The sequence below is a fragment of the Salmo trutta genome, chromosome 12 (assembly GCF_901001165.1).
Source record: "Salmo trutta chromosome 12, fSalTru1.1, whole genome shotgun sequence".
Classification (NCBI taxonomy): domain Eukaryota; kingdom Metazoa; phylum Chordata; class Actinopteri; order Salmoniformes; family Salmonidae; genus Salmo; species Salmo trutta.
In genome coordinates, this window is record NC_042968.1 from 80,839,822 (window position 1) to 80,866,074 (window position 26,253).

General features: G+C 45.1%; 1 protein-coding gene across 1 annotated transcript in view; it reads left to right on the forward strand.

Moving 5' to 3' along the window:
- LOC115204363 (ryanodine receptor 1-like) overlaps positions 1-26,253 on the forward strand; it is a 112,422-nt gene that overhangs the window by 27,144 nt on the left and 59,025 nt on the right. Inside the window, exons 33-49 of the mRNA XM_029769870.1 lie at positions 79-241; positions 824-910; positions 3,828-4,054; positions 4,245-4,689; positions 4,926-5,474; positions 5,575-5,775; positions 5,884-5,995; positions 6,124-6,264; positions 6,476-6,749; positions 23,569-23,683; positions 23,799-23,931; positions 24,069-24,163; positions 24,261-24,396; positions 24,500-24,689; positions 24,819-24,933; positions 25,047-25,167; positions 25,389-25,558. Of these exons, the coding sequence (XP_029625730.1) occupies positions 79-241; positions 824-910; positions 3,828-4,054; positions 4,245-4,689; positions 4,926-5,474; positions 5,575-5,775; positions 5,884-5,995; positions 6,124-6,264; positions 6,476-6,749; positions 23,569-23,683; positions 23,799-23,931; positions 24,069-24,163; positions 24,261-24,396; positions 24,500-24,689; positions 24,819-24,933; positions 25,047-25,167; positions 25,389-25,558 (3,274 nt within the window). The remainder of the gene's footprint in view (positions 1-78; positions 242-823; positions 911-3,827; positions 4,055-4,244; positions 4,690-4,925; positions 5,475-5,574; positions 5,776-5,883; positions 5,996-6,123; positions 6,265-6,475; positions 6,750-23,568; positions 23,684-23,798; positions 23,932-24,068; positions 24,164-24,260; positions 24,397-24,499; positions 24,690-24,818; positions 24,934-25,046; positions 25,168-25,388; positions 25,559-26,253) is intronic.

Sequence of the window (26,253 nt, forward strand, 5' to 3'; positions counted from 1 at the left end):
CACACACACACATGCACAGTATTCACAAAGACATAATACCTTAATATCTTCCTATGTTGTCTCTCCTGCCTCCCTCAGTATGAAGCGCAGTAACTGCTACATGGTGTGGGGAGGGGAGTTCAGCAGCTCCCAGCAGACCCGTGTCAGTCAGGAGGACTTTGTGATTGGCTGCCTTATTGACCTGGACACAGGACTCATGACTTTCACAGCCAATGGGAAAGAGATCAACACCTTCTACCAGGTGAGATGCAGTGTTCAGTGTAAACATGTATTCTGCTTTGTGTCCCGCCACCCACCACCCGCCAACCCCTCTTTTATGCTACTGCTACTCTCTGTTTATCATATATGCATAGTCACTTTAACCATATCTACATGTACATACTACCTCAATCAGCCTGACTAACCGGTGCCTGTATATAGCCTCGCTACTGTTATAGCCTCGCTACTGTTATTTTCACTGTTTTTTTTACTGTTGTTTTTATTTCTTTACTTACCTACTGTTCACCTAATACCTTTTTTGCACTGTTGGTTACAGCCTGTAAGTAAGCATTTCACTGTTGTATTCGGCGCACGTGACAAATAAGCTTTGATTTGATTTGTATTTCATTACTCAGAAGCATGTCATGGGTTACTGGACTAATAATAAGCAAGGTACAAACTGCTCTGGGCTTGATTGATTGATTGAATTTATTAGACAATTTTAAGAACATAGATAAGAGACGCCTCCACATACAATTCAAAAATCATCAAGGATAACACATTAAAGCTCGAAATCTAATTTCCATTGTGGTTTCCTGTGTAACACTGTGGTTGTTTGTTCCAGGTGGAGCCCAACACTAAACTGTTCCCAGCTGTCTTTGTCCTGCCCTCCAGTCAGAACATGCTGCAAGTGGACCTGGGGAAGCTCAAGGTCAGACTCATCGAGAATCACGCCTCCACTGTCTGCGTTTTACAGTGTTACCCCTCCACTGTCTGCGTTTTACAGTGTTACCCCTCCACTGTCTGCGTTTTACAGTGTTACCCCTCCACTGTCTGCGTTTTACAGTGTTACCCCTCTACTGTCTGCGTTTTACAGTGTTACCCCTCCACTGTCTGCTTTTCAGTGTTACCCCTCCACTGTCTGCATTTTACATTGTTACCGCCCACTGTCTGCGTTTTACAGTGTTACCCCTCCACTGTTTGCATTTTACAGTGTTACCCCTCCACTGTCTGCTTTTCAGTGTTACCCCTCCACTGTCTGCATTTTACATTGTTACCCCTCCACTGTCTGCGTTTTACAGTGTTACCCCCTGACTGTCTGCGTTTTACAGTGTTACCCCTCCACTGTCTGCGCTTTACAGTGTTACCCCTCCACTGTCTGCTTTTCAGTGTTACCCCTCCACTGTCTGCATTTTACAGTGTTACCCCTCCACTGTCTGCATTTTACAGTGTTACCCCTCCACTGTCTGCGCTTTACAGTGTTACCCTCCACTGTCTGCTTTTCAATGTTACCCCTCCACTGTCTGCGTTTTCAGAGTTACCCCTCCACTGTCTGCGTTTTACAGTGTTACCCCTCCACTGTCTGCATTTTACAGTGTTATCCCTCCACTGTCTGCGTTTTACAGTGTTACCCCTCCACTGTCTGCGCTTTACAGTGTTACCCCTCCACGGTCTGCGTTTTATGGTTTTACCCCTCCACTGTCTGCATTTTACTAGTGTTACCCCTCCACTGTCTGCATTTTACTAGTGTCACCCCTCCACTGTCTGCGTTTTACAGTGTTACCCCTTGACTGTCTGCGTTTTATGGTGTTACCCCTCCACTGTCTGCGTTTTACTAGTGTTACCCCTCCACTGTCTGCATTTTACTAGTGTCACCCCTCCACTGTCTGCGTTTTACAGTGTTACCCCTCCACTGTCTGCATTTTACTAGTGTTACCCCTCCACTGTCTGCGTTTTAAAGTGTTACCCCTCCACTGTCTGCGTTTTACAGTGTTACCCCTCCACTGTCTGCGCTTTACAGTGTTACCTCTCCACTGTCTGCGCTTTACAGTGTTACCCCTCCACTGTCTGCATTTTACTAGTGTTACCCCTCCACTGTCTGCATTTTACTAGTGTCACCCCTCCACTGTCTGCGTTTTATGGTGTTACCCCTCCACTGTCTGCGTTTTATGGTGTTACCCCTCCACTGTCTGCATTTTACTAGTGTCACCTCTCCACTGTCTGCGTTTTATGGTGTTGCCCCTCCACTGTCTGCGTTTTACAGTGTTACCCCTCCACTGTTTGCGTTTTACAGTGTTACCCCTCCACTGTTTGCGTTTTACAGTGTTACCCCTCCACTGTTTGCGTTTTACAGTGTTACCCCTACACTGTCTGCATTTTACAGTGTTACCCCTCCACTGTCTGCATTTTACTAGTGTCACCCCTCCACTGTCTGCGTTTTATGGTGTTACCCCTACACTGTCTGCATTTTACAGTGTTACCCCTCCACTGTCTGCGTTTTATTGTGTTACCCCTCCACTGTCTGCATTTTACTAGTGTCACCCCGTCACTGTCTGCATTTTACTAGTGTCACCCCTCCACTGTCTGCGTTTTACAGTTACACCTCCACTGTCTGCGTTTTACAGTGTTACCCCTCTACTGTCTGCGTTTTACAGTGTTACCCCTCCACTGTCTGCATTTTACAGTTACCCCTCTACTGTCTGGGTTTTACAGTGTTACCCCTCTACTGTCTGCGTTTTACAGTGTTACCCCTCTACTGTCTGCATTTTACAGTTACCCCTCCACTGTCTGCATTTTACAGTTACCCCTCCACTGTCTGCGTTTTACAGTGTTACCCCTCAACTGTCTGCGTTTTACAGTGTTACCCCTCTACTGTCTGCGTTTTACAGTGTTACCCCTCCACTGTCTGCGTTTTACAGTGTTACCCCTCCACTGGCTGCGTTTTACAGTGTTACCCCTCCACTGGCTGCGTTTTACAGTGTTACCCCTCCACTGTCTGCGTTTTACAGTGTTACCCCTCTACTGTCTGCGTTTTACAGTGTTACACCTCCACTGTCTGCGTTTTACAGTGTTACCCCTCCACTGTCTGCGTTTTACTAGTGTCACCCCTCTACTGTCTGCGTTTTACTAGTGTCACCCCTCCACTGTCTGCGTTTTACAGTGTTACCCCTCGACTGTCTGCATTTTACAGTGTTACCCCTCCACTGTCTGCGTTTTACAGTGTTACCCCTCCACTGTTTGCGTTTTACATTGTTACCCCTCTACTGTCTGCGTTTTACAGTGTTACCCCTCCACTGTTTGCGTTTTACACTGTTACCCCTCGACTGTCTGCATTTTACAGTGTTACCCCTCCACTGTCTGCATTTTACAGTGTTACCCCTCCACTGTCTGCGTTTTACAGTGTTACCCCTCCACTGTTTGCGTTTTACAGTGTTACCCCTCCACTGTCTGCGTTTTACAGTGTTACCCCTCCACTGTCTGCGTTTTACAGTTTTACCCCTCCACTGTCTGCGTTTTACAATGTTACCCCTCCACTGTCTGCGTTTTACTAGTGTCACCCCTCCACTATCTGCCTTTTACAGTGTTACCCCTCCACTGTCTGTGTTTTACAGTGTTACCCCTCCACTATCTGCGTTTTACAGTGTTACCCCTCCACTGTCTGCGTTTTACAGTTTTACCCCTCCACTATCTGCGTTTTACAGTGTTACCCCTCCACTGTCTGTGTTTTACAGTGTTATGGATGTTTTCTATTTCATTCTGTCTTTTTACCCTCAAGGCTACTCAAGCTATTATTTCACTTCAACGACGACCCTTCTACTCTGCAATGTAAGTGTTTGTTCTCTCCTCAGAACATAATGCCTATTTCAGCAGCCATGTTCCGCAGTGAGCGTAAGAACCCGGTCCCTCAGTGTCCTCCCAGGCTGGATGTCCAGATGCTGACCCCAGTCATTTGGAGCCGCATGCCAAACCACTTCCTGTCCCCAGAGACGGGCCGTGTGAACGACAGGCACGGTTGGATGGTGGAGTGTAGAGAGCCTCTCACCATGATGGCCCTGCACATCCCTGAGGAGAACAGGTGAGAACACAGCCACCATTGCTGACATCTAAGCAGAAGATTATTGTGTTTGATTGTGAAATGGATTTCAGTCTTAGCTATAGTATTGGGAAAGACGTATAAACAGGAGCCATTTTGGCTTTGATGCAATAGATTTGTCCAAATCTGTACAGCCTTGGGCCATACTGTCCTCTGCCTCTGTCCCGTCTAGATGTATTGACGTCCTGGAGTTGTCGGAGCGTTTGGACCTGCTGAAGTTCCACTACCACACTCTGAAACTGTACGGCTCGGTCTGTGCCCTGGGGAACAACCGCGTGGCTCACGCCCTGTGCAGCCATGTTGACGAGTCTCAGCTATTCTACGCCATAGAGAACACCTACCTGCCTGGACCAATGAGGAGCGGCTACTACGATCTGCTCATCAGCATGCACCTGGAGTCGGCCAAGAGGAACCGCCTCATGACCAATAAGGAGTTCATTGTGCCCATGACTGAAGAGACGCGCAGCATCAACCTCAACTCAGACACTGACAAATCCCATGCTTTACCAGGGGTGGGCCTCACTACCTGTCTGCGCCCCAAACTCCACTTCTCCCCCACTGGGTTTGTAGGGACAGACCTGGATATCTACACCCTCAGCCCCTTCATCCCCCTACATGTAAGGAGCCTCATAGGTTTGCAATCTTTGCAACTTTCAATAAATTCCCTGGTTTTCCAGAAATCCTGGTTGGAGGATTCCAGATTTCCTCCTTATTTCCCTCCTGAATCCGGGAATCTTTCAACCGGTATTTTTTAAAAGAAAAACACTGGGCCAGGCTGATGGAGGGAGAGGGGAACATTTTTCTGTTTGAACTGACTGATGGTCATGAAAGTGTGTCTCTCTCTCTCCTGTAGGTGCTGAAGGCGAAGGCCCTGACCATGCTGACAGAGGCTGTCCAGGATGGTGGTCAAGCCATGAGGGATCCTGTAGGAGGCAGTGTTGAGTTCCACTTTGTCCCCATCCTCAAGCTTATCAGCACCCTGCTCATCATGGGTGTGTTTGAGAATGAAGATGTCAAGCACATCCTGAAGATGATTGAGCCCACAGTGTTCAGTGGAGAGGCAGAGGATGCTGCCCAGGGAGAGGGGGACCAAACATTGGCCCTCAAAGAACGGGGATTGGAGGTGAAGGAAGAAGAGAAGGGAGCAGTAGAGAGGGGACATGAAACAGAAATGGAGGATGAGGGGATGGGTGAGGAAGATGAGGAAATGGAGGCAGAGCTGGAGGAGTTGGAGCCTATAGAAAAAGAGGAAGACGAGGGGGAGGACGACAGAGAGAAAGTGGATGGAGAGAAAGGTGCTGAGGAGACGGAGAAGGAGGTGAAGCCTGGAGAGGCAGGAGAACAAGTAGGTCTGGAAGAGGGGTTACTGCACATGAAGCTGCCAGAGTCTGTCAAGCTACAGGTTGGTGTGTGTGTTTTTCAATTTCACTATCCTCCTTAGTTTTATGAATTACCCTAATCTATGCCGCTAAGTCTCAGGTCATTCTCTCTCTGTCGGTCAGATGTGCACTCTGCTGCAGTATTTCTGTGACTGTGAGTTGCGCCACAGGGTGGAGGCCATCATAGCCTTCTCAGACGAGTTTGTGAGCCAGGTGCAGGCCAACCAGAGAGCCCGCTACAACGAGCTCATGCTGGCGTACACCATGAGCGCTGCTGAGACCGCTCGCAAGACCCGCGAGTTCCGCTCCCCACCACAGGAGCAGGTACCCTCTGCCTCAGCCACTGTCTCCTGGAGGATAAAGTACACTATCACACTTGTAACAGTACATGAAAGGTAACAACAACTTACTGTTTCTCTGTTTGATATGCAGGTCAACATGCTGATGAACTTGAAGAACATTGCGGAGGATGAGGATTGTCCTGTGCCTGACGAGGTCCGCGATGGTCTGCAGGCTTTTCACAAGAACCTGCTGTTTCACTGCAGTCAGTCAAGCTCATACCTAGCTCTCCATACGTAACTTAGAATTTCACTTGTATATCAGAGGGCCAATAGCTGAGATGAAAAGTTTTCAGCTAATGTCAATGATCTATCACCCCTGATGTCATGTCAGGTGTACATATCGAAGAGGAAGAGGTAGAGGAGGAGTTGGATATGTCTCTCAAAGGACGACTCCTCCGAATGCTGGACAAGTGGAGGCACCTCCGTAAGAAGAAGGTAGAGGAGGAGGAACCTGAGGAGGAGACCAAACCCAGTGAGTCTCACTCACTATCAGCTGTCCCAGTGAAAAACGGTCAAATCAAGACAAAAATGTACCATCAATCTCAGTCTAGTCGCCATGGGATAGTTTTATTCGGTTTCAGCAATCAATTATTTTCAGGTTACAATGATTTTATCACTAACACAACAAAAAACAGACAATCGATCAATTAACTGATGTCCCTCCTCCATAACCAACCCACCAGGCACCCTCCAGGAGCTGATCTCCCACACCATGGTCCACTGGGCCCAGGAGTCATTCATCCAGAACCCTGAGCTGGTGCGTCTGATGTTCAGCCTGCTGCACCGTCAGTATGACGGGCTGGGGGAGCTGATCCGGGCCCTGCCCAAAGCCTACACCATCAACGCCATCTCCATAAAGGATACCATGGACCTGCTGGAGTGCCTGGGACAGATCCGCACGCTGCTCATCGTCCAGATGGGCCCCGAGGAGGAGAGGCTCATGATCCAGAGCATCGGGTCAGTACAGAAAACAGTTAGAAAGGTACAGAGAAGACATTATAAACTGGGTGGTTCAAGCTCTGAATGCTTTTTTTAACTGTTCTAATTACGTTGGTAACCAGTTTATAATAGCAATAAGGCACCTCTGGGGTTTGTGGTGTATGGCCAATATACCACGGCTAAGGGCTGTATCTTTATTTTATTTATTGAACCTTTATTTAACTAGGCAAGTCAGTTAAGAACAAATTATTATTTACAATGATGGCCTACCAAAAGGCAAAAGTTTTCCTTGGAGGACGGGGGCTGGGATTAAAAATACAAATTTATTAAATAAAAATATAAGACAAAACACACATCACCACAAGAGAGACAACACTACATAAAGAAAGACCTAAGACAACAACATAGCATGGCAGCAACACATGATGACAACAGCATGGCAGCAACACAACATGACAACAACATGGTAGAAATACAACATGGCAGCAGCACAACATGGTAGCAGCACAAAACAGGGTACAAACGTTATTGGGCACAGACAACAGCACAAAGGGCAAGAAGGTAGAGACAACAATACATCACGCAAAGCAGCCACAACTGTCAGTAAGAGTATCCATGATTGAGTCTTTGAATGAAGAGATTGAGATAAAACTGTCCAGTTTGAGTGTTTGTTGCAGCTCGTTCCAGTCTCTAGCTGCAGCAAACTGAAATGACAAGTGACCCAGGGATGTGTGTGCTTTGGGGATCTTTAACAGAATGTGACTGGCAGAACGGGTGTTGTATGTGGAGGATGAGGGCTGCAGTAGATGTTTCAGATAGGGGGGAGTGAGGCCTAAGAGGGTTTATAAATTAGCATCAACCAGTGGGTCTTGAGACGGGTATACAGAGATGACCAGTTTATAGAAGAGTATAGACTGCAGTGATGTGTCCTATAAGGAGCATTGGTGGCAAATCTGATGGCCGAATGGTAAAGAACATCTAGCTCAAGAGCACCCTTACCTGCCGAGCTATAAATTACATTTCCGTAATCTAGCATGGGTAGGATGGTCATCTGAATCAGGGTTAGTTTGGCAGCTGGGGTGAAAGTGGAGCGATTACGATAAAGGAAACAAAGTCTAAATTTAACTTTAGCCTGCAGCTTTGATATGTGCTGAGAGGTAGTAATCACACCTGTGGGGAGAGGGGCATTCTTCTTACCAAACCACATGACCTTTGTTTTGGAGGTTTTCAGAACAAGGTTAAGGGCAGAGAAAGATTGTTGGACACTAAGAAAGCTTTGTTGTAGAGCGTTTAACACAAAATCCGGGGAGGGGCCAGCTGAGACTGTAGCATCTGCATATAAATGGATGAGAAAGCTTCCTACTGCCTGAGCTATGTTGTTGATGTAAATTCGGAAGAGGGTGGGGCCTAGGATCGAGCCTTGGGGTGCACCCTTGGTGACAGGCAGTGCCTGAGACAGCGAATGTTCTGACTTTATACACTGCACTCTTTGATATGGTTTAGTTAACATGTGTGTCCTTCTAACGTAGAGGCTGCAGACCTCCCGTACTGGAACTAACGGTTATCTTTTCGTCAAAGGCTTATATAGTGGAGAGGGGGGAGGGAGGTGTTTCATCGTTTATAACCCCTGTCTCTTCACAGGGTTGGGCCACTGATCGAGCAGGGCACTTTCCTTATGAAAACCCAATTCTCTCATTTGGAAGCTAAAATTACATTTAATCTCCTAACAAACAATTTCAATATCAAACATTTCAATTGCATAACAATTCCATGTGACTCTGATAACTAGAGGGTGTATACTTTCTCAGGTACAGTTTATGTCATCCTGTAATCAATCATAATGTCCCAGATAACAATGAACTGACCTCCATACTCATTACGTTATCAAGCATATTTCCAACTGGTTTTATTATCAAAAGATGGTTCCTTTCCCCATTTGTTTGATGTTCCCAGACTCTCTATATTTAACAGGACAGCAGTCCTTCAGTAGGGTCAGTAAGAGAGGGGAAGGGAGAAAGGTATTTATGGGGGGGTCATAAACCTTACCCACAGGCCAACGTCATGACAGTCCCCCCATGTTGGGTTCAATCTTGCGATTAACCTGTATGTTGTAAACCAACATAGAAATGAACGTGGGTTGTCCTGGTTGTGGATCATCGTTGTGGTCCCCATCTGGCGGTCGACCCGGGTAGGGTGTCTGCAAATGAAGAAGTCCGCTCCAAGGCTGGGCAGCAGATGTCCAGTTGGTGGTTGCTATTGCAGTCCCCCCTCTGGTGGTCGACCCAGGTAGGGTCTCTGCAAATGAAGATCAAATCAAATCAAATCAAATTTATTTATATAGCCCTTCGTACATCAGCTGAAATCTCAAAGTGCTGTACAGAAACCCAGCCTAAAACCCCAAACAGCAAGCAATGCATGTGAAAGAAGCACGGTGGCTGGGAAAAACTCCCTAGGAAAAACTCCTGAGAAAGGCCAAAAACCTAGGAAGAAACCTAGAGAGGAACCAGGCTATGAGGGGTGGCCAGTCCTCTTCTGGCTGTGCCGGGTGGATATTATAACAGAACATGGTCAAGATGTTAAAATGTTCGTAAATGACCAGCATGGTCAAATAATAATAATCATAGTAATTGTCGAGGGTGCAACAAGCACGTCCGGTGAACAGGTCAGGGTTCCGTAGCCGCAGGCAGAACAGTTGAAACTGGAGCAGCAGCATGGCCAGGTGGACTGGGGACAGCAAGGAGTCATCATGCCAGGTAGTCCTAGGGCTCAGGTCCTCCGAGAGAAAGAAAGAAAGAAAGAAAGAGAGAATTAGAGAGAGCATATTTACATTCACACAGGACACCGGATAAGACAAGAGAATACTCCAGATGTAACAGACTGACCCTAGCCCCCCGACACATAAACTACTGCAGCATAAATACTGGAGGCTGAGACAGGAGGGATCAGAAGACACTGTGGCCCCATCCGATGATACCCCCGGACAGGGCCAAACAGGCAGGATATAACCCCACCCACTTTGCCAAAGCACAGCCCCCACACCACTGGAGGGATATCTACAACCACCAACTTACCGTCCGAAGACAAGGCCGAGTATAGCCCACAAAGATGTCCGCCACGGCACAACCCAAGGGGGGGGCGCCAACCCAGACAGGAAGACCACGTCAGTGGCTCAACCTACTCAAGTGACGCACCCCTCCCATGGACGGCATGGAAGAACACCAGTAAGTCAGTGACTCAGCCCCTGTAAAAGGGTTAGAGGCAGAGAATCCCAGTGGGAAGAGGGGAACCGACAAGGCAGAGACAGCAAGGGCGGTTCGTTGCTCCAGCCTTTCCGTTCACCTTCACACTCCTGGGCCAGACTATACTTAATCATAGGACCTACTGAAGAGATAAGTCTTCAGTAAAGACTTAAAGGTTGAGACTGAGTCTGCGTCTCTCACATGGGTAGGCAGACCATTCCATAAAAATGGAGCTCTATAGGAGAAAGCCCTACCTCCAGCCGTTTGCTTAGAAATTCTAGGGACAATTAGGAGGCCTGCGTCTTGTGACCGTAGCGTACGTGTAGGTATGTACGGCAGGACCAAATCGGAAAGATAGGTAGGAGCAAGCCCATGTAATGCTTTGTAGGTTAGCAGTAAAACCTTGAAATCAGCCCTTGCCTTAACAGGAAGCCAGTGTAGGGAAGCTAGCACTGGAGTAATATGATCAAATTTTTTGGTTCTAGTCAGGATTCTAGCAGCCGTATTTAGCACTAACTGAAGTTTGTTTAGTGCTTTATCCGGGTAGCCGGAAAGTAGAGCATTGCAATAGTCGAGCCTAGAAGTAACAAAAGCATGGATTAATTTTTCTGCGTCATTTTTGGACAGAAAGTTTCTGATTTTTGCAATGTTACGTAGATGGAAAAAAGCTGTCCTTGAAGCAGTCTTGATATGTTCTTCAAAAGAGAGATCAGGGTCCAGAGTAACGCCGAGGTCCTTCACAGTTTTATTTGAGACGACTGTACAACCATCCAGATTAATTGTCAGATTCAACAGAAGATCTCTTTGTTTCTTGGGACCTAGGACAAGCATCTCTGTTTTGTCCGAGTTTAAAAGTAGAAAATTTGCAGCCATCCACTTCCTTATGTCTGAAACACAGGCTTCTAGCGAGGGCAATTTTGGGGCTTCACCATGTTTCATTGAAATGTACAGCTGTGTGTCGTCCGCATAGCAGTGAAATTTAACATTATGTTTTCGAATGACATCCCCAAGAGGTAAAATATATAGTGAAAACAATAGTGGTCCTAGAACGGAACCTTGAGGAACACCGAAATTTACAATTGATTTGTCAGAGGACGAACCATTCACAGAGACAAACTGATATCTTTCCGACAGATAAGATCTAAACCAGGCCAGAACTTGTCCATGTAGACCAATTTGGGTTTCCAATCTCTCCAAAAGAATGTGGTGATCGATGGTATCAAAAGCGGCACTAAGATCTAGGAGCATGAGGACAGATGCAGAGCCTCGGTCTGACGTCATTAAAAGGTCATTTACCACCTTCACAAGTGCAGTCTCAGTGCTATGATGGGGTCTAAAACCAGACTGAAGCGTTTCGTATACATTGTTTGTCTTCAGGAAGGCAGTGAGTTGCTGCGCAACAACTTTTTCAAAAATTTTTGAGAGGAATGGAAGATTCGATATAGGCCGATAGTTTTTTATAATTTCTGGGTCAAGATTCGGCTTTTTCAAGAGAGGCTTTATTACTGCCACTTTTAGTGAGCTTGGTACACATCCGGTGGATAGAGAGCCGTTTATTATGTTCAACATAGGAGGGCCAAGCACAGGAAGCAGCTCTTTCAGTAGTTTAGTTGGAATAGGGTCCAGTATGCAGCTTGAGGGTTTGGAGGCCATGATTATTTTCATCATTGTGTCAAGAGATATAGTACTAAAACACTTTAGTATCTCCCTTGACCCAAGGTCCTGGCAGAGTTGTGCAGACTCTGGACAATGAAGCCCTGGAGGAATACCCAGATTTAAAGAGGAGTCCGTAATTTGCTTTCTAATGATCATGATCTTTTCCTCAAAAAAGTTAATAAATTTATTACTGCTGAAGTGAAAGCCATCCTCCATTTGCGAATGCTGCTTTTTAGTTAGCTTTGCGACAGTGTCAAAAAGAAATTTCGGATTGTTCTTATTTTCCTCAATTAAGTTGGAAAAATAGGATGATCGTGCAGCAGTGAGGGCTCTTCGATACTGCACGGTACTGTCTTTCCAAGCTAGTCGGAAGACTTCCAGTTTAGTGTGGCGCCATTTCCGTTCCAATTTTCTGGAAGCTTGCTTCAGAGCTCGTGTATTTTCTGTATACCAGGGAGCTAGTTTCTTATGACAGATGTTTTTAATTTTTAGGGGTGCAACTGCATCTAGGGTATTGCGCAAGGTTGAATTGAGTTCCTCGGTTAGGTGGTTAACTGATTCTTGTCCTCTGACGTCCTTGGGTAGGCAGAGGGAGTCTGGAAGGGCATCAAGGAATCTTTGGGTTGTCTGAGAATTTATAGCACGACTTTTAATCTTCCTTGGTTGGGGTCTGAGCAGATTATTTGTTGCAATTGTAAACGCAATAAAATGGTGGTCCGATAATCCAGGATTATGAGGAAAAACATTAAGATCCACAACATTTATTCCATGGGACAAAACTAGGTCCAGAGTATGACTGTGGCAGTGAGTAGGTCCAGAGACATGTTGGACAAAACCCACTGAGTCGATGATGGCTCCGAAAGCCTTTTGGAGTGGGTCTGTGGACTTTTCCATGTGAATGTTAAAGTCACCAAAAATTAGAATATTATCTGCTATGACTACAAGATCCGATAGGAATTCAGGGAACTCAGTAAGGAACACTGCATATGGCCCAGGAGGCCTGTAAACAGTAGCTATAAAAAGTGATTGAGTAGGCTGCATAGATTTCATGACTAGAAGCTCAAAAGACGAAAACGTCATTGTTTTTTTTTTGTAAATTGAAATTTGCTATCGTAAATGTTAGCAACACCTCCGCCTTTGCCGGATGCACGGGGGGTTTGGTCACTAGTGTAACCAGGGGGTGAGGCCTCATTTAACACAGTAAATTCATCAGGCTTAAGCCATGTTTCAGTCAGGCCAATCACATCAAGATTATGATCAGTGATTAGTTCATTGACTATAACTGCCTTGGAAGTGAGGGATCTAACATTAAGTAACCCAATTTTGAGATGTGAAGTATCACAATCTCTTTCAATAATGGCAGGAATGGAGGAGGTCTTTATACTAGTAAGATTACTGAAGCGAACACCGCCATTTTTAATTTGTCCGTTCCATGACTCGGCAGCGGATGTCCGGATTGGGATCGCCGTTCCGGACCCGTCGTCTGGTCGTCCAGACTGGAATATCTGGGCAGTAACTTAGGCAGAGGTTAACAACGCACACACACTCATGAAATATATCATTACATTTCCTCACCAAATGAGCGGTGTTGTGGCACTAACTGATGGTTGTATGGGGGAGTTGTTTATGGCTCTATCACTTTCTATGTGCTGAAGAAAATGAAACAAAATGAATGAAAGCATAAACAAAACAAAATATAGTTATGCCACCTTAATCATCTAATTGGACTGTATTCTATCTACGTCCATGGTCTTGGCAAAATGACCCTATCATGGCACTGTCTAATGACATATTTAGGGCTTTCCTAATTTGCGGGGTGGCGCTTAGGGTACTATCCTAAGTTGACAACTATATGATAAGTCTACAGCTGTAAGGCACTAGTTTTGGGCAGTCTACAGGGGTGACCTATGGACTTCTGGTTAGAAAACTGGTGAGTGCTGTGTCATGACGTTGGCCTGTGGGTAAGGTTTATGACCCCCCCCATAAATACCTTTCTCCCTTCCCCTCTCTTACTGACCCTACTGAAGGACTGCTGTCCTGTTAAATATAGAGAGTCTGGGAACATCAAACAAATGGGGAAAGGAACCATCTTTTGATAATAAAACCAGTTGGAAATATGCTTGATAACGTAATGAGTATGTATGTCAGTTCATTGTTATCTGAGACATTATGATTGATGACAGGACGACATAAACTGTACCTGAGAAAGTATACACCCTCTAGTTATCAGAGTCACATGGAATTGTTATGCAATTGAAATGTTTGATATTGAAATTGTTTGTTAGGAGATTAAATGTAATTTTAGCTTCCAAATGAGAGAATTGGGTTTTCATAAGGAAAGTGCCCTGCCCGATCAGTGGCCCAACCCTGTGAAGAGACATGGGGTTATAAACGATGAAACACCTCCCTCCCCCCTCTCCACTATATAAGCCTTTGACGAAAAGATAACCAGTATGTTCCAGTACGGGAGGTCTGCAGCCTCTACGTCAGAAGGACACACCTGTTAACTAAACCATATCAAGGACAGAACTAAGCCAACCTCGGCGTGAGCTTTGATTTTGAATGGTATGAACTTTGAGCTTATTCACTACAGAAGTGATACTTCCTAGCCGTTGAGTTAGCCGCTGCTAACATGGGCTAGGAAAGGACGGACGACGGATCCAGTCTAACAACCAGACGAAGATACCACCACGTACCCAATTTACCACCATTGACATTCTTCCACTACAGGAAGATCTGTTGGCCAACCCGGCCAGCATCTACGACCAATCTACCGAAGCGCAGCTCAGAGTAAATATTTATTGCATTTTCCTTTTCCAAATGGGCGGTAATTTAGAATGCATAAGATAATGTATTTACGATAGCATAGCTGCTGTTTCTTTGTTCCTAAATCTTCCCGCTCTTTCATTCAAGCCCAACCCCCCTTTCCTTTGTGTAACCAGCCATGATACAGGCTCCGTACACCAGGACGTTTTCTGTATGACATCATTTGTATTCTGTGTATTTGTAATTCTGTGTGATTAGTTAGGTATTTAGTAAATAAATAATTAAACCCAATTTTGTATTGCTGATTCAACTTGTTAGCCAGGGTTCGTGAAGATAACCAAGAATTTACAACTTTCATTATGAGACTGAAAAGAAGATAAGGGTTAATATTGACTGCTATCGATGTAAAATATTACTAAGTATTTTAAGAGTTTATTCGGAAGATAACAGCTCTATAAACGTTCTTCTGTGGTGCCCCGACTTTCTAGTTAATGACATTTACATGATTAGCTTAATCAGGTAATATTAATTACAGAGAAATCATTTTATAAGTTAGCATGTCATATCACTTAATCCGGCATAGCCAAAGACACGACAGCTGTATAGTCAAAGGTCTAGAAGTAAATGTTCAACTTTACTAAGGCTGGTATTTTGCTTGTACCTTAAGTGACCCTAGCATAAATCCTAATTGGATGTTCCGTTGTGCATGTGCGTTTATGCTTACACAATCGCGCATGTCAAGGGAAGAAAACCAAGTATCCTGGCAGATTACAACTTGTTCAGAATGAGTCTGACGTAGTCAGGTAATTTTCAGTTCAATGCCTGGAGGTCAGTCAGAATTGGTGTCAAGGGAGTCTGTAGTAGTTTTCTACAAGTCACGGTGTCTTCCACTATTGTAGTGGCGGTAGGTATGAAGTCTATTTCATAGCTATGTTATCCACGGAGGAGCTAACCTCACGACGGAAGTACTCTAAGTATTAGACCAGTCGTACGTGGTGTGATCATGGTTCATGACTTCTAATAACTTTTCTCCTGAATGGAGGGTTCTATTTATTAGTGGCATGTGTTAACCATTGGAAGAGTGCAATGGAGATTCCCTTCCCCGCGTTGCACTCTGGGTGACTCCTATGATGCTATTATCAATAGCAATTTAACTTGTGAGGTTACTAATCCTCTTACTGAGTGTTGCTGGACTGACTGTGGTATTGGCACTGGTATTCAAGGGGTCCAGTTGTCCTACCGATTTATTCTGAAATATTATCTACTGGAACACATGATTGGAGCATATTACTAGTTGTATTGTAGTTGAACCTACACATGGCAAGGAATGATTATTGTTGCCATTTGTTTTGGAGGTGGACAAGTCCACTGGACTTCCTTTACGACCAGTGTGGTACACCTCAGAACTATCTTAGGGGCCTGTCTGCTCCTCACTGTTCTCATAGGGGAGTTTACAACTAGATTTGATTTATGCTCTGGCGGCCTCGTACGGTGTTGTCCGTAGTCTCGACCCCCCCACCGGCCTCGATGAGGCTCATCATGGGTCTGGGCTACTATTCCCCCCCTTTGTGTCTCGGGACCCCCCCACCAGCGGGTGGTGTTGGTGTCCGAGGCGCAAACGAAAAGGTCGGACCCTATGTACGAGTTGTCAGTGGCCGCGTTATTATGAGAATGGCTGTAACCTTTCAACCAAATCTCCTGGTGTTTGTGCTTCAACACCCTCAGTGGCTGTCGAGGTCTGTCAGTCACCACCGCGACCGCGTGTGGCAACCTCTTCAGTACCTGCAAACTGAGACGAGGATATCGGTCTGTGATATCGCAAAGTGTTTCACCAGTGGGAGTCATCGGGTCAGTTGCTGGACTGACGCCATTAGTGTCATTGTAAGGGGTGACAGTCCCCAACAAAGCAGAAGGTGTATCATCGGAAGCAGAGTGTACTCTGCGCATCAATGTTTTACTTGCTGAGACGGCCGCAGTGCTTGCGGAAGTGTCCGAAGGGCAAGAGAAGTTCATCTCAACTACCGTATTGCACGACTGCAAGGAGGAGGGAAGTTGCTCATTCACAGAGACAGCTGGCTCGAAATCATGAAAAGAATGGTCAACCAGATTGGCTGATGGAATGTGTCGAGATATCGTAATATCTCCTTGGATCGGATTCTGCACCAAGAGGTTTCGAAACGTCTTTTTCCCAAGGGGTGCTTTTGACAGATACCCCTCGTGAAGGACTGCGTTGCAGCTAGCGTTAGGGGAAGACAGTGTGGTCAGTGGAGAAGGCACTGTGGCCTGTGACCATACCTGGTTGGTTTTCCAATCCATCAATGGGAGTAACCGATCCATCAAGTCTGCTCCAAGTAGCAGGGTTACAGTTTCGAGGCTGGTAACATACACAGGGTGAACGAGCGATACGTCCTGGAAGTGTAGTTTCAGCATAACTCTCAATGTGAGAGGCGAGGTAGTCTGAGTGACCCCTCGAAGTTTAGTGTCGCATCGTTCCACTTTTAACCAACGTTTAGTTGGCTTCAAAGCCCTTTTGAGATCATCAAACAATGTTTGAGAGATGAGTGATATTGTCGCACCCGAATCAATTAGCGCATGACAAGCTAAGCAGTCCTCCAGGACTGTTTCCAGATATGGCCGTTTAGATTCGTGGTTAGTGGACATATTCCCCACAAAGTGGAGTGGTCGTTCGCAACCACGTGGTGTGCCATGTCTGTTCAAGATGGAAGCAGATTGACTTTTCCGATTTTGAGTGGGCTTGGCTTTAACGAAGCGTTTGACCTTTATCTTCGCAACTTTTGTATCAGAGTCTATAGACAGAGCCCGGGGGCTTGTTTCTTGATCAAGCCTGCCCTGGATAGGGTCTTGAATGAGAGCGGGAGAAATTTGAACTTTAACGTCCATGCTATGGGTGTTAATTCCTGCGGACCTGGTGTCCGGTAATTCCCCGTCTAGTCCTTGTGACTTATCTTTTACCCTTTTCTCAAATTGTTCTCGCTTAAGTTCTTCCCGTAGTGGGACTTCTGGAGAACATTGGTCTACGTTTTGATCGTCCTTCAACCCTTTGTTACCCTTGTGCTCTGACACTTTTTGTGGGTTGGGTGCAGGAACGTAGCGAACGGGTCGATTGTAGCGGTAGTCATGTTGATGGCTACGTACTTTACAGTTATTTCGACCGCGGAGGTTATTGGAACCATGGTTTCGTGGTAGAAACTGTTGTTGTGCGTCATCTCTCGAAGCTCCAATACTTGATAATGCACCCTCTAACTGGAGTGAGTGCTCCTGGTCAAACTTCAAAACCGAGTGGTCAGGGCTCTTAGTGTTGCGAGCTTTTGATGCCTCAAAAGCTGTGCTTGCAAGCTCTCTGAGTTGTAAGATAGGCAAGCCAACGTGGGCTGCAGGGCCCAAGTAGGTAATGAAGGTGGGATACATGTTCGACAGAAACATTTGTTTGAATGGTAACAGTTCTTCCATTCCTGTTTCCGTGAGTAGGCCAAAGTAAGCTGAACGAAGCCTATGATAGAAAGCTTGTGGGTGTTCGTTCCGAGCTTGTTTGACCGTGTTAGCCAGTGAGCTATCGTGTTTGCGAGTCGCAGAACCACTGAATTCTAATTTCAAAGCTGTGGCAAGTTTAGCGTAGTCATTTAGCACGTGTTGCTGTTGTAGGCGAATGAACCTCGTCACGTGTCTATTCGACGTTCGCTTCAACAGGTAAACCCTGTCAGAACCCGTAGCGTTCGGGTAGCCACCCAACGCGTCCTCTCTGTCAGCTAGGAACGTCTCAGTATCGTTTGGCTGACCTGGAACGGGGTCAAAGGTGGGGAAATTCTTGACGAGTTTGTCAAGGTATTCCGCGCCAAGCGGGCGGAGAGGATTGGCTTCATCCTGTGGAGAAACTGGGGCCGAAAGGCCAAGAGGAGAAGCCAAGCTTTGGCTTTGTTGGCCAAGAGGCTCCATATTACTCAGTGCCAAATGGTCAAGAGGAGAAGACTGAGGGACACATGATGTAGGCAATGTCTGAAAACTATCATCTTCACTCCTTTGAGTACCGGACTCCGGTTGCTTGGATGGGTAGTCATGCTGTAGAGCGTGACCATTCTGGACTTCCTCCAGATGGTACCTAAGGGTGGTCTTCTGCTGCATTGCAGAGTCCACTTGAGCGCTTAGAGTACCAATTTTGGACACGTGAGTGTCACACCTGCTCCTTTCGGTCTCAAACTTATCTGTCATGGTTTGCAGATAGAGGTCTCGAGTACGGAGCGAGAGATTCAGTGATGAGATTTCCTCTGCTTGCTTAGAAATCAATATTTCCATCCTCATCACCTGAGTTCTCTCATCATTCATTTGGTCAGCAACTTCAATAAGTTCTGCTGATTTGTCATCCAACTTAGTCATTATGTTCATCAACTGATCGTCTTTGGTCTGCAGAATTTTGAGGAGCACCGTGTTATTTTGAGTAACATTCAACAAAACAGCATGCATGTTGTCAAGTTGAGCGCTCCTGTTTGTAGATAACTCTTCAGATTTATCTAGTTTGCCGTGGACATCATCGTATTTAGTTTTGGCTAAATCGAGTTGTTCCTGTAGCATATGATTTTGTTCCTGTAGAAGACGATTTTGTTGAAGAGCTTGTGCTCGTTCATCGTCATAAGTATTTGCAATTACTTTTAATTGTTCCGATTTCAAACGCAGTTCCTCGGCTAGCAGAATGTTTTCATTTCCTGCTTTTGTCAATAGTTGCTCAGTTCTCTCCACTTGTGCCCCCATGTTAGCCATGTCTTGCACGTGCTTCAGCTGTGCACTGTGGTATTGGATCGATGCCAACCTTTGATGGCGATACATAAGTGCTAAAGTGGAGAGAACCGTCACAAAGCCTGTGTTTGATGGTTGATTTTGGAGAGCGTTCGCAATTTCGGCTGTGTTTTCGCTAATGTCATAATTAGGGTTGGTATCCCTGCTGAGGTCAGAGATCGATCCTTTTATGGGTTGAGGTTCACTAATTAGCGGAGGAGTGGTGACCACCTCCTTTGGTAGCTTGCACAAAATTAGAAAAATTTAGAGGAAAAATGTTCCTATTTTATTCAATGTTTGGGTTTGGAATTCATTGGAAGCTGCAAAGACAAGTTTAATCTATTTATAGATGTTGACAAACCATCAGTACTGTACCAGTAATGTGGAAGTTGGATGTGAATGAATTTGCAAAAGCAAATTGAATGAATTAATCAATACCAATGATTAATCCTACCTGGGTAGGCTATCTGGGTATTAGACTTGAATTAACCTTAGAGGTTGCTTCATCCAGGTTAATATGAGAAGTTTTAAAAGTGTCTCATTTGATTGGAAGAACATTAAGGTATGTTCAACAATTTAACTTATTAAATTGAATGAGATGATAATCCATACAATCTCCATTGATTGGATATCATAAGTGTAAACAGTAGTTCAAATGTTGGGAACACCCCCACTATGGTACACTTCTTCCTTGGGCCGAAGCCACATGGGATTCCCGCTGGGGCGGGACTTCTGTTAGTACTGGATTACTGAATGGGTTTTGCAAAAACCAAATTTTACTGATTGATCAATTTTAATGATAAATCAAACCTGTATAGGGTATTTGGGATTTAAACTTTAATTAACCTGAGGGGTTTATTCATCTAGGTTAATGTGGAAAAAAGATTACAATGTCTCATTTAGAAAACTCATCAATTTGGATATTTTTTTTAAAAGATCCACTTGAGAATGTAAATCTGGCAATTTCACTTATTAGTTCAATTGAATAAGACATTGATATCCGTCTGGATATCATGAGTAACGACTTGAGTGTCACCTGACTAATTATTTGAAGTAAAGTACTGGTGACTCTTCACACTGGCACACATTGAAATCAAACGGAAGTACCCAGGGCAGGACTTTCGTTCCGCGAGTCGGATGAATTACAATGTGGCGCAAAACAAAATGGCTGTTTTCCCTTTTGTTAGCTTAGCATCTCGAGCAAGCTAATGCTACTTGATGCCTGAAAAATGCTCACATAGGATTCCCTTGGCAAGGGAAAGGTTTTACTTATAACGTATTATGTTCAAACCCTTTTCGGCGATATTTGACGATGTTTTAACCGGAACTCGCGGTAAACAACAAAATGCACCGTGGTCTACTCGCATCGAAATGCGAGAGAGACAGGAGATACTTATAGCTGGTCAAGCTAATCTCTCCTAAATTTCAATCGGCTGGCTCTTTGTCCTCGCTCGAGAAATTAATAATGACCTAGCCAACACGCGTCTGAAACGCGCGAGGCAGAAATAGCCCTGCGTTTGGCCAAATGCGCTATTTATCAGATAGCTTTATCAGTCCTCATACAGAACTGTATAGCTTATGCTCGCCACTGACTACCTCAGAGCACAACACGGAGGCGATTCTCCAGAGCACACACGCACCAATAATTCCGGTCTACTATTCCCATAATGTATATAATCAACTTGGTATATTATGTAATCTGCTTTTCAATTTTATATAGGCTGAATCAAAATGAAAGCTTCATCCTATTTTAGATTCCTCGCACGGGGGCACCATTATGTTGTGTCTTTGGCTATGCCGGATTAAGTGATATGACATGCTAACTTATAAAATGATTTCTCTGTAATTAATATTACCTGATTAAGCTAATCATGTAAATGTAATTAACTAGAAAGTTTATAGAGCTGTTATCTTCCGAATAAACTCTTAAAATACTTAGTAATATTTTACATCGATAGCAGTCAATATTAACCCTTATCTTCTTTTCAGTCTCATAATGAAAGTTGTAAATTCTTGGTTATCTTCACGAACCCTGGCTAACAAGTTGAATCAGCAATACAAAATTGGGTTTAATTATTTATTTACTAAATACCTAACTAATCACACAGAATTACAAATACACAGAATACCAATGATGTCAAACAGAAAACGTCCCGGTGGACGGAACCTGGTTACACAAAGGAAAGGGGGTTGGGCTTGAATGAAAGAGCGGGAAGATTTAGGAACAAAGAAACAGCAGCTATGCTATCGTAAATACATTATCTTATGCATTCTAAATTACCGCCCATTTGGAAAAGGAAAATGCAATAAATATTTACTCTGAGCTGCGCTTCGGTAGATTGGTCGTAGATGCTGGCCGGGTTGGCCAACAGATCTTCCTGTAGTGGAAGAATGTCAATGGGGGTAAATTGGATACGTGGTGGTATCTTCGTCTGGTTGTTAGACTGGATCCGTCGTCCGTCCTTTCCTAGCCCACGTTAGCAGCGGCTAACTCAACGGCTAGGAAGTATCACTTCTGTAGTGAATAAGCTCAAAGTTCATACCAGTTCATACCATAGCTCACGCCGAGGTTGGCTTAGTTCTGTCCTTGATATGGTTTAGTTAACATGTGTGTCCTTCTAACGTAGAGGCTGCAGACCTCCCGTACTGGAACTAACGGTTATCTTTTCGTCAAAGGCTTATATAGTGGAGAGGGGGGAGGGAGGTGTTTCATCGTTTATAACCCCTGTCTCTTCACAGGGTTGGGCCACTGATCGAGCAGGGCACTTTCCTTATGAAAACCCAATTCTCTCATTTGGAAGCTAAAATTACATTTAATCTCCTAACAAACAATTTCAATATCAAACATTTCAATTGCATAACAATTCCATGTGACTCTGATAACTAGAGGGTGTATACTTTCTCAGGTACAGTTTATGTCGTCCTGTCATCAATCATAATGTCCCAGATAACAATGAACTGACCTCCATACTCATTACGTTATCAAGCATATTTCCAACTGGTTTTATTAACAAAATATGGTTCCTTTCCCCATTTGTTTGATGTTCCCAGACTCTCTATATTTAACAGGACAGCAGTCCTTCAGTAGGGTCAGTAAGAGAGGGGAAGGGAGAAAGGTATTTATGGGGGGGGGTCATAAACCTTACCCACAGGCCAACGTCATGACACATCTGACCCAGATGTTTTTTTAGGGTCAAGTTTAAGGAGCTCCATTAGCACCTTAGATTCAGTGACCACCTGCAGGGAGAAACTTTGTAGGGGTATCGGGGCTAGTCGCATTAGAAGGGGTGGGAGATGAGGAAATGTTGGACAGGCAAGGAGGCAGGGCTGAGTGAAATAGGAATCCAGACTTAATGAAGTGATGATTAAAAAACTCAGCCATGTGCTTCTTGTCACTAACAACCACATCATCAACTTTAAGGGGCATGGGCAGCTGTGAGGAGGAGGCTTCATTCTCCAGGTCATTAACCATTTCCCAGAACTTCTTGGGGTTTAGACCCAGAGAGAGAGAACTGCTCCTTAAAGTAACTAACTTTGGCCTTCCGGATAGCCTGAGTGCACTTATTTCTCCTTTGCCTGAACGAGAGCCTGTCAGCCTGAGTATGCATGTGCCGAGCCTTTCGACAAATAGAATTCTTGAGGTGGAGTAACTCTGCAAGATCACGGTCGAACCAGGGGCTGAACCTGTTTTTAATTCTCATTTTCTTATGGGGGCATGTTTGTTAAGAATATCACTGAAAATATCAAAAAAGAAGGTCCAAACATCATCGACAGAGATGATTCTATACCAATTTACAGAGGCCAGGTCATGAAGGAAGGCTTGCTCATTAAAGTCTTTTAGCAAGCGTCTTTGACAAATCAGGACAGGTCGTTTCACTGAGCAGCCATTACGAACACAGGCTGTAAAACAGTGATCACTAAGGTCATTACAGAAAACACCAGACTGATACCTATCAGGATTATTTGTGAGTATAACATCAAGAAGAGTAGCCTTTTCTGGGTGTTTGGAGTCATACCTTGTGGGATTGGTAATAATCTGAGAAAGATTTAGGAAGTTCCATTGCTTTAGGACTTGGGTAGGTGGTTTAAGCATGTCCCAGTTTAGGTCACCTAGCAGGACAAATTCAGACTTAGTGTAAGGGGCCAGGAGAGAGCTTAGGGCAGGTAGGGTACAGGCCGGTGCTGATGGAGGACGATAACACCCAGCAACAGTCAACAAAGAGCTATTTGAAAGTATCTAGGCACTCCGCATTGTGTCATGCATAAGAACAGCCCTTAGCCCGGGTATATTGGCCATATACCAGACCCCCACGGGCCTTATTGCTTTAGTATACCGGAGAGAGGATTGGAGGAACTGAGAATCAGCATGAGCCTTCTTTCTCGATCAGGAACATCATGAGCAACAAAGTGTTTTATCAGCACCCCAACCTGATGCGAGCGCTGGGCATGCACGAGACTGTCATGGAGGTGATGGTCAACGTGCTGGGTGGTGGCGACTCCAAGGTGAAGTGGTTATATGCTTCATAACTGCAGGATCAATGCTTGTCTGAAAATTCTAATGAGTAACATATTTTTACACTGTAGTCAGTGCATTCACCCTACATGTGTTCTTCTGCAGGAGATCAGATTCCCTCTTATGGTCACCAACTGCTGTCGTTTCCTGTGCTACTTCTGTCGTATCAGTCGTCAGAACCAACGCTCCATGTTCGATCACCTCAGCTACCTGCTTCAGAACAGTGGCATCGGCCTTGGTGAGGGACATTGATATCTTCTTCCAATACAAGTTTATATTCTTGTATAAATGGGAAAGAAAGGTTGACATAATTCCTCTAAAGGCAGAATAGTTTTGCTGTGTGTTGAAACTAAACGTGTCATGGATGTCTTTCAGGAATGCGTGGCTCCACCCCTCTAGACGTAGCTGCAGCATCCTGTATTGATAACAATGAGCTGGCTCTGGCTCTACAGGAACAAGACCTGGAGAAGGTTGGACACCCCCAGCACCCACATGAACATTCTCTGATCCAGCAGCACATTGGTCATCACTCTTTCAGTCTCTTTTGCCCTGTGTTTTTCCTCCCAGGTGGTGAAGTACCTTGCAGGCTGTGGGCTTCAGAGCTGTCCCCAGCTCCTGGCTAAGGGTTACCCTGACATTGGCTGGAACCCTTGTGGCGGAGAGAAATACTTGGACTTCCTCCGCTTCGCTGTCTTTGTCAACGGTCTGTGTTTGTTAGCTTCATGTAATGGAATACACTGCTGTTGGTATTGTCTTTCTGTTTGTCCTTCATCACTGAACGTGGTTTGGCTCCATGTCCCCCATAGGAGAGAGCGTAGAAGAGAATGCCAATGTGGTGGTGCGTCTTCTGATCCGTCGGCCAGAGTGTTTTGGCCCGGCTCTGAGAGGAGAGGGTGGGAACGGCCTGCTGGCTGCTATAGAGGAGGCCATCAAGATCTCTGAGGATCCTGCCAGGGACGGCCCCACTGTCAAGAAAGACAGGCGCTTCCCCGGCATGTAAGCGCCAAACCGCTTAGGGACTCTGCCGATTGACTATCTAGTCTTAACTGGTGTAGTAGATTAGAACATGTACTCCTTTCAAAGGTCTTGGGCCTACATGTATTAATTTTTCCTTTCTCCTGGTAGGTTCCCTGGTGGAGAAGGGCAGCATGAGGAGAACAAGGTGCATCTTGGGAATGCCATCATGTCCTTCTACTCAGCTCTCATTGACTTGCTGGGACGCTGCGCTCCAGAGATGCATGTGAGTACTGAGCGTTGGAAAACCTTAAGAGAGAAGCCAAGGCTTATGGAATTGCGCTAGCTAGCTGCTGTGTTTTCAGTCTAAGACATTGCTATTTGTTCTTCATCCTCCAGTTAATCCAGGCTGGGAAGGGTGAGGCTCTGAGGATCAGGGCCATCCTGAGGTCCCTGGTGCCCATAGAGGACCTAGTGGGAGTCATCAGCCTGTCTGTCCAAATCCCAGACTTTGGAAAGGGTGAGCCACAGAGGAAACCATTTGGGTTCAGTTAACTCTGTTGTGTTGGCTCAAGGAAAGGGAGTATTAATGTCTTGATGATGAAACAGAACAAAACATGGTTTCAGTCAAGTTTGATCGTAATATGTTCCATATTATATCTGTAGTCAAAAGTGTTAATATGATGTGAGTCCTAGCATTATTCTCCTCTTTAACTTCCCTCTGTCTTTTGTGATGTCTAGATAACAGCATCATTGAACCCAAGATGTCTTCCAGTTTTGTGCCGGACCACAAGGCTCCCATGGTGCTGTTCCTTGACAGAGTGTATGGTATTGACAACCAGGACTTCCTGCTCCATGTGCTGGAGGTGGGCTTCCTGCCTGACATGAGGGCAGCTGCTTCTCTGGACACAGTGAGTCAGCCTCTCTCGATCTCACTACTCATATACTGTACATGACATAAGGCAATAACTTGCTCTTACGCAGGAGTGAGACACTAAGCATATATTGACTGTAAACAGAACTACGGCTAATTTGTTGGCATATCAGCATATTGTTTGATTAAAAATGTATCTCAACATTTTAATTGAGTTGTTAGTGTGTGGTCTTTTGAACACAGAGAATAGGACAGTTTAAATCAGGGATGGACAGCTGGCGGCCCGCGGCCCCCCTTTTGTAGTCCAGTGGATTACTGTTAAGAGTTAGAATAGTTAGAATAGAGTTAGAATTGAATGACATTTAGAAATGTGGTTGTGCATCAGCAGTTTTTCTCTTGTTATGTCAGTCACTGACAATCACTCAATTAGCCATGTCAGCAAAACATGTTTAGTTTGGTCAGTTAGTCTAGCGGCCAGCTATCTAAACTTGTAGTAATCATGATGGAATTGCTGACCTGGGGGCCCCCGTTGATTTTGTTAGTCACTCTCAATCAGAATTGTAGGAAATTAGCTGTAAAATAAAAAACCGTTTCTCTCTTCCCCTTGGCAAAATGTGTAGAATTGTAGGAAATTAACTCTAAAACCTCAAATGCTTTCAAAATGGGGGGCCTCCAAAATGTTTTCCCAGTGGGGGAGTGGGGGGCAACAACATTTCACTTAGTGCCCCAAAA